The following is a 12,295-nucleotide window of genomic DNA, read 5'->3' on the forward strand; positions in this document are numbered from 1 at the left end:
GTGACTGGTGAGAGCCAAATTGATTTTTTTTTGCCACCGTTAAGAAGTGTTTTACTTATTTGCTACTCTGATCCATGATTATTGACTTGGATAATTTCATATTTCATTGACATGAATAACATTATAATAAAATGATCCATTTTTAGTAGCAAATCATCAATTTATTCTATTGGTTAGAGACGGAAGGGGCAATCCAGAATGAGGTAGAAAATGGCGGTCAATTTACCGCCGCGATGGGTTGGTGGGAAGGTAAAGGACTCATCATCGATTAGGTAGGTAGCTTAGCGTGGCCTATCGCTGACCGTCACTATGCTCTGGAGGCAAACAAAAGAAAACGGGCACATCGTTTCATGAAGTCCTTTCTGGAGCCAAACTCATGTTGGAATTTAGAAACCGAGTGGAACACGAACAAATAGAAAATACAGAAACCATCCTTCCTTATTACGATCATTATTCCATTCGAAGGTTTTCACACCAAACTGTAAGTTTACAGGTTTGAACACGGACTATCCTGTACTTTTTGTACGTTTTGAAGCTTATTTTTTTTCGCAGTTCTGTTGACTTGTGGCAGCTTTTGTGAACGTAGTACATTGTGAGGGCTGTAAATGCTATCTTTGGATGGTAATCTAATATGCATAGCTAAATACAGGAATGAACGCTATGTGAATACCTAAGTCTAGGGAACAAATTTTACCACCTAAATGTTGACACGAAGGGCCGTCAAGAAAGCTAGTGTGTAAGGAGAAGTGGACTTGCCGAATGGTGTACACCACCGTGGAAGCTTCTCAAGAACCTTTGCAACCTTCGGTGTAACTCTATTCACATCTGTTCTTAGTTTTACTAAGAAAGGAAGATCTGCATCTTTAGCTCCTGTTGCAGATGCATGGGTAGCGTTACTTGACCAGAAAAGAGTTAGCTGGAATTTTGTTGGCGAATTTTTGCCCCCTGCAAACTGGATAGTATGCCATCCATCCACCTCACTCTTATCACCGGGTAGGACCAATTTCTCCGAATCCACTGAACACAACAAATGAAAAGGTCAAATAATGTGAGATGGTCATCATCTACGGTCATACTTTCAAGCATGTATTGCTCTTTGTCAGAACTAGCTCACACGCTGAAGAAATGAACTCACTAGTTATGAACTTGCATAATTTTCAAGCTAAACATACTTCAAAATTATTTATATCTATTTAATGGTTCAACTCACCTTGAATTGTGAAGTCGTTGATTTCCTGTTTATTGATTCCGAGCGACCAACGTGTAGATGACTTGGTATCAACTGCTATTACTGTCTGTCGAGCACCATAAGTAACTGAATCACTTTCCACAAGAAGCACCGGAACTTCGGACTTGCTCCATCCAGTACTGCTGTCTTGGTAACTCCAACAACCATACTTCATTGTAAATGTTACAAAATCAATAGTCATATTCCTTCCGCAAGAGAACTCTTCATCTCCAAGGTCCACTAATTCCTTTGTTAACTTTCCAGGTGTATTGGAAAATAAAGAAATATACGATAATGATTCTCTATTTCCATCATTTATTCCGGTAGTATCCACCACATGTACAACCTGAGCAGAGGCAAATCAAGTTATTATCATCAGTTAAGTATTATAATAATCTCATCTTGACTAAATATTTTGGCAAATCCAGGCACGGAGGATTCGAAAAGACAAACATTATGTATTCAGGAATACAAATATCCGACAAAAGGTAATGTCATCGAGATTATTCCAATAAATGGATCATTGGAACCACACATTACTTCCAACTCGTCCATCGAAAAGAGTCATCATGTGAATTAATGATGATACAAAAAAACTTGCAGTATTTTATGATTGATTTAAAAAAAAAACATCCTCGGTTTATACAGATAAAAATGACAAGCTATTCGAATCGCATGAATTTGTACTCAATTGCTCATTGCATTGAATCACACGATAACCAATTTTGAGATGGAGTGAGGGTATGGTGCCAAGGGAAGCTGGAGAACCCATTTGCGAAAAGTGCAAGTAGCACTGTTCCAAAAATACCAAAAAAAAATATTGATGAGGACTCCTTTTGGCTTTTGGTACCAGGGACAAATTTGATATTGAAATTTTGCAAGTTTGCGTAATGGGTCCTACATCCACAAATTGTTTTGGTAATTTTGAAACATTGCATAACATGCACTTTTCACAAATGGGGATGCAGACTCCCCTGGTCATAAACTAATTTCGAGATAAACCCAACGAGAAGCAATGCAGCATAATGGTAGCATAAAAAAGTGATTACATTTACAGATCGAGCAACGTCCTCAGTAAATGCTGGCACAATGCCACTTGACACCAGTGCAAGTGAAAGACCAAATACTGTGCATAACAGCAAACCAAGAGTCCTTTTATCACCTAAAGAAAGCATAATACAGTATATCAGCTTTTGAGAATGTAACTGAAAAGGTAGATGCATATAAAGCTAAGAAATGTGGAGAAGTGTAAGAATTTCAAGCATCATCAGATGTCTCAGAGTACAGCGGATGTCGGACAGAAAAAGTAGGAACCTTCGTCTGACAAGTGAAGAATACCGGGAAATGCACCACTATATGGTTGTTTCACAGACATCAGTAACATATATGCACTACACTCTTATATCAATAGGTGCATGCTCGAGAACACAAGTTTCTGCTGGTAGTTCAAATGCTCATACATTACTAAATTAAGCGAAGAACAAAACTACAAATGTCATACAAGGCTAGCAGATAAACCACACCTCTTTCATTCTATATGTCAGAAGAAAGGCAGAAATGAAATGAAACAAGATTACAAATATCAATATTGGTATTACTTCAACAGGGAAGCAAATGTGACTATATATTTAGCATGTCATGGTTTACCTGAGATATGAACGTATGAAAGAAGATACACAAATGTGAAACAAACGACGACAGCAATGGCAACAGAGACTATTACATTTCCAAGCCAGTCTGGTAATCCGCCAGGGTTCCTGCATATTAATGCAGAGTGAGGTTAACAAAAGCTTGGTTGCTTTAGATTGACCGATAAGCTACTCCGAATTAACAGACTTCATGTTCATAGAACAGCAATGATTAACAAGATAGATGATACATATTACCTGTCAACACGTACAACACTTCCAACAATTACATCAGCCATGCGAACAACCAAACCAGCAGAGGATACAACTGGTGCAGCCAAACCCATAACCAATGTGACAACTTTAAGCTGTTTAGGTAACCGTACAGGAGATAGAGTAGCTTCCAAAAAACCATCTACAAAGAAAACAAAGCCATGGATCCTCATGATGATATCGAGCTATTAACATATTCAGACAGTGCCAGAAACTTACATGCAAAAGCAGGCGAAACAAGCCAGATGAGTGCTATATATGATGATCCAACCTTGAAATAGGTTCCCAGTATTAGAACTATTAGCCATTGGACAAAACCAGATTTAAAAATCCACCTCTCGGCTTCCAGGTCAATAACATACTCCATCGTGTTATAAGCTAGGCCTGGTTTTGTTCTAGAATACACACATCGAAGATGCCTCTTCAGGAGAATAAATCCAATATGCTGACCAATAAATGCTCCAAGCAGTGCAGGTGAACCAAATAAACCAATAATTAACCATGGATTTGCAACATATGGAATAGGAAACAAACATATATGGGGCAGAGCAAATGCTACCACAACTGATAAGCAGATAGAAAATATCCACATTAGAATAATGCCCAAACATGATATTCCAAAGGACACAAGCCCAGGGCGTCCACCCATAAGCAATGATGTTCCCCATATCAGAAGCGACTGCAATATGATTGAGTTGTGAAAGATGATAGCAAGTCGCTGTTGATAGACCACCATGTACTTGCCCTGCAAAGTTGTTACATACAAGTGGAAAGAGAAAATTCAGTTGACTGCAATACCAACCTCAGTTAATCTGAAAAAGGTGTGCTGTTTCAGCTAATATTGGTGATAAAGGTTGCCCTCCAAAATTTTCCAGTAGCCCTCTATGATCTCAAATACTAGCTAATTAAATCTGAAATGTTAAGATAGTAACAGTGCAATGACCAGTATGAAACGGCAACCCTTTTTTCGTACAGAACTTTGAAATCAAAAGATATGAATGTGATTGATTAAGCTTAGTGAGAAAAAACAGAGATTTCATGACACATTGGCAGCACCAGACAAAGAGAAGAGAATTTACTGCAATACCAGAATGTCGAAAAAAACAGCTTTATTCTGCTCTGTGTTTTCTTGCTTTTGTTGTTGTGCATCTTTCAAAAATTTTGGCGATGCTGCAGTGTGGAGTAGGAAAGCAATCATGTTATCTCCAATGTGCTGAAGAGACCCTGGTTTCAGAAGCTTCATCTTGTCATTCTGCACAGAAGATAACAGCAACAATAACAAATCAGAAGTTCAAATGTTTAGGATTCAACTAAAAGTGGACTAACAAATATTCGTTTGACCTTTAGACCTTATATTATTTTTACCAATATCAACAGAGGTCATGTTTCAAACCAAATCTATTACACGGTTCTGAGCACAAGAGCCACATGAAATTATAGTCTCAGGGCATCCAAGTAATAATAAGATATCACCAAGAATCAAATGGTTGCATATATGGCTAAGTATGGTATGGTGTTGTGTGACTATTTGTATTTGTAAACCATTTATTCCATCTTTAATGAAATGACACACAGTTCTCCCGTGTGTTCGAGGAAAAAAACATGTTATGGGCCTTGGGTCCTGTGGCCTGAGGGCAATGGCCGCCTGGTGAGGCAGCAGCAACAGGAGTCAGAGTCTGCATCTGCTGGCAGTAGCAGCAATGCATGAGGCAAAACAGGCTGAGCCTAGCGCTCCTAGGAACACATAGTTTGTTAGTCAATTGTGTAGGGATAAGATGCTTTGCTATTTCGGTTTGTTAGCTCTTTGTCAGAGATAAGATGCCCTTACTTGATTTGGTTTGTTCGTTGGTTGTATGCTGTGCATTTAAAAGGAAACGCATCTACAAGCCTTGCTCAGGCGAAGAATAATCACAAAAGTCTCTAGCCTCCCTCTCTCTCAACAAGGCCTCAGAGCTTCGGTGGCAGCATGGCCGATCGATCAAAGGAAAGTGACTTATCCTCGATCCTTGATCTGCACCCAACCCTGCCATATCATAAATCTTCTAGAATTAAACAGTTCAGGTCTGTACTCCATGTAGAGAAATCAGTTAGATAATTATGAAGTAAACGTCATCCACAATCACTTTCCACTTTGTTAAGCATTTCCTCTTATACTTGTGTCCTTCCAAGCAGATACTTTTGGTTTGGAACATAAAATCTTTCAGTTTAAAGTGCTAGTATTGTAGTTCGTCAAACAAAATAGATAGAAAAGCTGGTCCATTGTGTCACGTGCAGGTCCGATGGGCCCTGGCCGTGAGCCAGCCTTGCCCCTCACGTTCAACATGGGATAGGTTTAGTAAGTTTAGATAGAGATAAGAGTAGCTCAGTTTGTTAGTTTGTTGCCTTTCAGTTCAGCTTTAGATAAGATCAATTAGATATTGTTTGTTAGGGCTGTATCCGTCTGGTCTATAAAGATGGGAAGGCACATCGTCATTTAAGGAAGCAAGAAGTAAACATATCTATTCCCAGTCTACCTTCTCCTACCCCTGCCTGCCCTAGTGGTGCAGCCACCATTCGCTGGCGAGGTGGCGCTGCTTGGGTTCAGGGTAATCTAAGATTGACCCATGACACATTGACTGAGACTGCGTCATTAAACATCAATATATAATTCTCAAAAATCGTAAATACACAAAGAGTTATCAATGGATTGGATGGACAGAACTTTTCTCCAGAACCTTGTCTATGGAAGTTCATAACCATGTTGATCTATTTATGGAAAGATCAAAACTAGATAAGTCTGGCATTAATAACGATAAGAAGAATATATATAGCTAAGAGAACAAACCTTTGTGTGATACACAGATGTTGTATCTGTATATGCAAAATCAAGTCCAGGAAGACCAGCAACTTCCTGATATATTTGAAAATCTGTAGCAGATTTTATTGCTCCAGAACGAAAAACATCCTGCAATTACAAAAATGTCAATCTGCAAGGAAGACGACCGAGATATCTATTGTGGAGAACTAAAATGACAGATCTGAAACCAAGTTCTTTCACTCAAGCAACAGAATACCCCCCCACCCACCCAGCTCATTTTGAACACCAAATAAGTGGGTGTGAGGGGCTGAGAAACAATCCTATATGTTTCCTAATTAAAATGGGAAGGCTAGTTCAATACATTGTTTCTAAAACCAAACAACACACAAAAAAAAATTAACACATGCTCTGGGCCCTTGATTTTGGTGAAACTGAAGCATGACTACACACTCGTTGCAACAAAAAACTTTATTTGGTTATATTTCCTGCTGCTGGCCAGTAAATACAGTTTTTTTAGGGCATCGGCTGGTGTTACAATAACTAGGAAGAGAAACAGCACTCAAACTTCTAGAGCAAGATTATTTATAAACATGAACTGCAGAGGCTAAGGGAACTGTTCAGAGAGATGTGCTACCTGTGAAGCTATCTGAGCAGATGGGTATTTGGCTACAGCTGCAAAGCTCTCCAAGGCCCAATGGTCGGTACCCTGTCATAGGAAAAAAATTAACAACTTAGGCTAAGTAAGTTTGCAATTCTCTTTTTTATTACAAGTAGGGCAAAAGGGAATGGTAATTATTCAAAATGACAAATGACAAACTTTTTTTTGGTGCCTAAAATTCAAGTAAAGCCAAAGTTGCCCCAGTCACCTTTGTGCTTTTTTTTTTTTCTTAGATGCAAATCCAACTGAACCTTAGTTCCAGATTTGCCCAAGTAAACTTTTTACTAGAGTCAGGAACAAAGTAAAATTTTAAAATCAGGAGCTCACAGCTTTGATACAAATGTAGGTACAAATATAATCTATACATCCAAATGGGGAATATTATAGGATTAGAAACAGACCTGAAAAAGAGTGGATTTGCCACTGATACCCATAGCTTCCAAATCAACAGCAAAATATACTGAATTTCTCCAGTGGTGCTGCATAAAAATAAACATTGGGATTAGGAAGTTGCGCATAGCATGCGTAGTGATAGCGTGACAAACGTCTTTCGAAATCACATGTTTATAACAGAAGTACAATTGACAGATTCTATTACAGTTTACAATGTGCCATGCAGGGGTTTGTTTTAGAACATTAACAGATGGAAAAGGGACCACTTTAGTGAACAAGCTGGAGAGCAGAAAGAGAAAGAAAGTAGGTAATGCAGGTTTTGAGGCAAGCTAACAGCCTGTTATTAAAAACCAAGGTGATTCAATTCCTCTTAATGCTTGACCCGATATGTTCCTACTGCTGCACCTTTTGCTGAACTAATAGAGGATAATCCTAACAGCTACTAATGTAGACACCTCCCCGCATTCCCGTGCCAAAAAAAAAAAAACTCATGCACGAACACCAAATCCTATAGAACTGCATTCATGGATTGAGTGGGACATTATCATGGTGAGGAGTTCGCCAAACATGCAGCTGTTCTATTGTTAACAATCAGAAGTCAGTTTTTGCCCATGCACAGTGCAATTTGTTGAGGTCTGGTATTCAACCAACTGTTATAAGAGAATGACTGCTGCTGATATATACAAATAGCAGTTAATTCTATACTTGCAGGTAACGAATTATACATCCTTGTTTCTTCTTCCAATTAATTAATCTACTTGACTCCATCGATAAAGATATAAAATAGACCAGGTTAATCTGATTTGCAGGTTCGACACATGGTTAATAGACCTGGACTGCACAGGCAATAGCTCAGGCACTAGTTATGGCATATGTATGAAGTTTAAAGATACTGACCTGAGTTATAAAACTATGGGCGCCATCAAGACCCTCTTCTTCTCCTGTGTTGAATAAAAACAGGACACCACTCTTAAACCCATGTGCCGACTGAGCCACTCCCCGTGCAAGCTCTAACATGACTCCCACACATGAACTGCAATCTCCGGCTCCTTCTCTGAAAAAGCATAAGTGTATATTTATTTTATCAAAAAAAAAAACAAAATGGACAAAAGAAAAATAAATGTGAAAGTTGCTACAACTTACAAGTTGTACCAGTAAAACAACTAATGTACAAACAAAACTAAGTAATGATGCTTTACTATTACCACAATGCCCTATATGAATAGCTATCTAAATTACTAGTGGTATCCTGCTCAACCGAATGACCAGGCAAACAAAACATAGCACTGTCAATCATACAACATCATTTGTATGGTTCCTTCAAAACATAACGTAAGTATATGTTCACTAAATAATACTCCCTCTTGAACTCACACCAACATTCCTTATCGAGTTAATGTTTGGCAACCATTTTTCTAGTAAAAAATCCTTCATCCGTATGTTTAATGAAGAGGGTATTGAGCCTTACGTTGTGGAAACAGTGTCGATATGCGAAGAAACCAGAATCAAATTTTCCTCGGCTTCCGGTAAATATTTTGGAACAACTCTCAATAGCACATGCTTTAGGTCTGAATATAAGAGAGTTTTTCCCTTGAAAAGACCATTAGATATACGATTTGCACCAATATCTGTGTGAAACAGCTCCAATTGAACATCAACCTCCCAATGAGCTGTCTTCTTTATTTTTTCTGCTACTGCATATACATACTATTGCATGGGCATGTCAAAATGGATAGTACAACCAAAGGAAATGTTCCAGAAAAGTGCTCAGTTTTAATAATGTTATTTATCATGTTATAATATGGTGTATCCATAACACCACTGTGATGTAAGAAAGAAAACAGTAAATAAAACAATTAAAACATAGAGACAGGAAGAATTAATTAGGTGGATCCTAACTTCAAATTGTGTTTTCTTATCAGAAGTTCACGGTAATTTAGCTGTCACTACTTATCTAGTAGCTGTACGTTGCAATGGCAATCACAATTGTACGGCAGATGAATTATAAATGTGGGGTCAATTTGGTCCTGCTGTGTTGTGCTGAGCTGCGGGGAGAACTCTATTTAGTGTCTTTAACAATTATGCCGAAGCATCTATGTTAGTTAATATCCAAACTTAGTAAAACGAAAGTTCTTTGAACATCCACCAATATGTCATGCTTGCGCATAGAAATTGCTAGGTTATATTTGCAGGGAGCTGAATATAAATACAAGTTAGCAAAAGTTTTCAATTGTAAGAGGTGGATTGATATCACTTGAAAGTACTTTAATGGATTTGCCATGTGGTACTACCACATCCAGCGTCTCAGACAAATCTTGAAACATGGATTCCATGTACTGACCAAAAGTAAATTGTTTGACCTAGCCAGATAAGTGAAATGTTTTACCCTTACTGTTGTGAATGATGCAAAATAATCTAACATTAATATGTGTGTGTGTGTGTGTGCGCGCGCGTGTGTGCGCGTGTGCGCGTGAGCGTGCGCGTGTGGGTGTGTGTGTGTGTGTGTGTGTGTGTGTGTGTGCGCCCAATTGCATCAAGGATAGTGTAATACTTGGCATCAACAATGAAACTAGAAGACTCAAGTGTTAAAACTGTGAAAGTAAGCAGCATGAATGAACACCTGGACGGCAAGATCGAGGGAGTCTGAACCAACTGGATGAGGACCCAAGCCTGTCAAATACTTAACATGCTCAAGCGCAGAAGCTTCCGAGAACCCCCGCTTGCCAGCCTGCTCAGCATCTAGGGGCAAAGGAAGGTTTGCGAACTGGATACGATAAACAGACCAGGATCCATGAAGGAAAACTATCAACAATCCCAGTAACAAATAAGCGCCCCTCCTATGCTTGTGGTTGTTCTCGTCTGAATCGACTGCTTCATCAACTTTAGGCTTCTCATGGGTTGACACAGAAGAACCTCGCCCTCGAGGCATTCTGTTCATCTGGTTCAAAACGTGCAAACAAAAAAAATTATCTTCACAAGTACTACTACAAATAGAAAACTAATCAACAATTAGCTGGAATGTTTTCTGTAGTACTTTCTTATAGAAATGAGTAAAAACACTGTTTACTTTTCTGTTGACATTTTACTATTTTAGGCCAAATGAATTAAATTGAACTATTTCATTACAACAAGATAACTATTTTAAGTCCATGCTACCAATTTCGGTAAAAAAAAAAAGCCCATGTTACCAAATTAGAAGTTTCCCATGAATCGGGGTAAAATACAATATGAATCAGACGCTCCTCAGCATTCCAGATCATTAAAAACTACTAATGTAAGAAATGAATTGGTGTAAACTTCCCTCTCTTTGCCATAAATCAAAACCCAAACAGTACAATCAGATATACCATATACGTATCATGTCCATGTGTTGCGATTTACCCATTAAGTTTCAAGCACAGTTTTACCCAGATCCGTGGTTCACAATGTCACAACTGGATCGTCCCCAACATAAACCAAGTCCCAATGCTGTAATTGTGCTGTGGGCCCCACAAAGTCAGCCTAAGGAGTCGCGGATCTACCACCCCGGCGAGCTCTGGCGGCCGGCGGCGCAACCCCCCCCCCCCCACCCCTCCCCGGGGAGCGAAGCGACGGCGAGGGAGAAAACCATCGGAGCGCTGACTTACTGTTGCGATGGAGGAGCTGCCGTAGACGAAGGGCGCCGCCTTGCTTGGCCTCGCCAAGAGCGACGCGTGCGGAAGGCAGAAGCACCGAGAGCGCCGGCCGGTGGATGGGCGACGCGTGCGGACGGTAGAAGGCAGAAGCCTAGAAGGAAAGCGCCGGCCGGTGGATGGGCAACGCGTGGTGATCAGCGACAATATTTTACTTTGGCTGTTAGGGATGGCAATCGGTTACGGTGGGTACACGGTTCGTACTTATCTATATTTGTATTTGTTAGTTTTTTATCTATATATGGGTATATTTATGCAGGTCTGTATTTATGAACGTATATGTGTGAAGAGTCGATTTCAAACCTGTTACCCGTATGTACTCGTTACTTATAGGTATATCTGTTTACCCGTGAAGGCAAGGGGCGATAACGGCGAGACAGGGCGGTGCGACGTGGGGTGGCGGCGGCGGCAAGGCAGGGTGGTCGGGGTGGGATATTTATATAATGTAGAATGTTAGGGTTTGAAATGAGATATTTATATGACGAATATATGTATTTCACGGGTATAGGTATGTTTTATCCATATCCGTACATATTTACCCTTCGGGTAGTATATTTTAATCACAAACATACTCATGTGTACCATTTGTTATTCATACCCTATCTTATTCGAGTATTTATCTATGGATAAACGTGTAATCAGGATAAATTACTATCCCTAGACGTGGTGATTGAGAGCACTGACACCGAGATTTTACTTTGGATATCATTCACTACAGTCATAAATACTTATGTTTTGGATAATATCTAGTTAAAATTTTAAAATGTTTATCTCAGAAATTATATATATATATTTATTTTGAAAAATATTTTCATAATCTTATAAATTTTTTGAAATCTATACACATATTGTAAAAGAAAATAGTGGTCAAATATAAGCATCGGAGATCATGTCATTTCCAATAAGTAACGTATTTTTTACCGGAAGAAGTAATATAGACCGAATCCTCCATCATTGGTAAATTTTAGTCCTGATCCGCTAGACTGACCAGTCTAGAAACCATGAAGTTAACTTTGTCATTATGAGTTAATTCATATAAACAACGCAACTAATGATAGCCTGAAATTGCAAATATTAAGTATTTATACTCCATACGAACTGCACACACTGACTTCACATATTCATCTAATCTCTCCTCTTACTCTTCACTATCGTAGCGTAAAAAATTGGATGTACTTTCTGAATTATATTACCCAAGAGCAGACTTACGTGGAAAATTAGGTTAAGTTAACCCCAAAAAATTGGAAAATAAACTGCTATTAGTACCCCACCCCAAAAGAAACAAATTGGATAAATTAGAGTACCCAACCCAACAACAAAGAAGAGTTGGATTACATTGCTCGTAGTGAAGTAAAGATACTACGAAACTAAACAATCCATCCAAGCAAACTAGGGCTTCCTTACTAGCAGAACAGGCAGTCAATTCAAGTATGGATGAATCTACGCTTGATGCCGGATCAATATAAGTGAGAAAACGAGTGGACGACAATGGTGAGGATGAGAGGATAATTCCCTCGAGGTAGCGTGCTTTACAAGGAGGTTGGAAGAGAGTTAGTTGTGCGGAGAGTCTTCCGTGATGATTTGGGGCTTCGGGACTATGGTTGGGAAGCCAATACGAAGAAGGCGATAGGGAGGCATCAATTGGGT

The 12,295-nt window shown here is 39.1% G+C and overlaps 1 protein-coding gene across 1 annotated transcript; it reads right to left on the reverse strand.

The window, feature by feature from the left end:
• Nucleotides 1-420: 420 nt before the first annotated feature.
• LOC133924597 (uncharacterized) lies at nucleotides 421-10,807 on the reverse strand. The gene is made up of 14 exons (XM_062370206.1): nucleotides 10,604-10,807; nucleotides 9,598-9,915; nucleotides 8,446-8,684; nucleotides 7,875-8,031; nucleotides 6,986-7,063; nucleotides 6,561-6,632; nucleotides 5,954-6,073; nucleotides 4,217-4,381; nucleotides 3,349-3,874; nucleotides 3,115-3,271; nucleotides 2,876-2,985; nucleotides 2,278-2,390; nucleotides 1,211-1,574; nucleotides 421-1,017 (listed from the first exon to the last, which is right to left on the reverse strand). Exons 2-14 carry the CDS (start codon nucleotides 9,913-9,915, stop codon nucleotides 698-700), a joined length of 2,739 nt encoding a protein of 912 aa, XP_062226190.1. The 5' UTR covers nucleotides 10,604-10,807; the 3' UTR covers nucleotides 421-697.
• Between the last annotated feature and the right edge of the window lie 1,488 nt (nucleotides 10,808-12,295).

This window comes from Phragmites australis, chromosome 7 (assembly GCF_958298935.1).
Source record: "Phragmites australis chromosome 7, lpPhrAust1.1, whole genome shotgun sequence".
In the NCBI taxonomy this organism is placed as follows: Eukaryota; Viridiplantae; Streptophyta; class Magnoliopsida; order Poales; family Poaceae; genus Phragmites; species Phragmites australis.

Coding starts and splice junctions, on each gene's coding strand:
- LOC133924597 (XM_062370206.1), bottom strand. CDS start 9,915: ATGAACAGAATGCCTCGAGGGCGAGGTTCTTCTGTGTCAACCCATGAG. Junction 7,064..7,874: donor CCCATAGTTTTATAACTCAG/GTCAGTATCTTT, acceptor ATTTTTATGCAG/CACCACTGGAGAAATTCAGT. Junction 1,018..1,210: donor CAACGACTTCACAATTCAAG/GTGAGTTGAACC, acceptor TGTTGTGTTCAG/TGGATTCGGAGAAATTGGTC.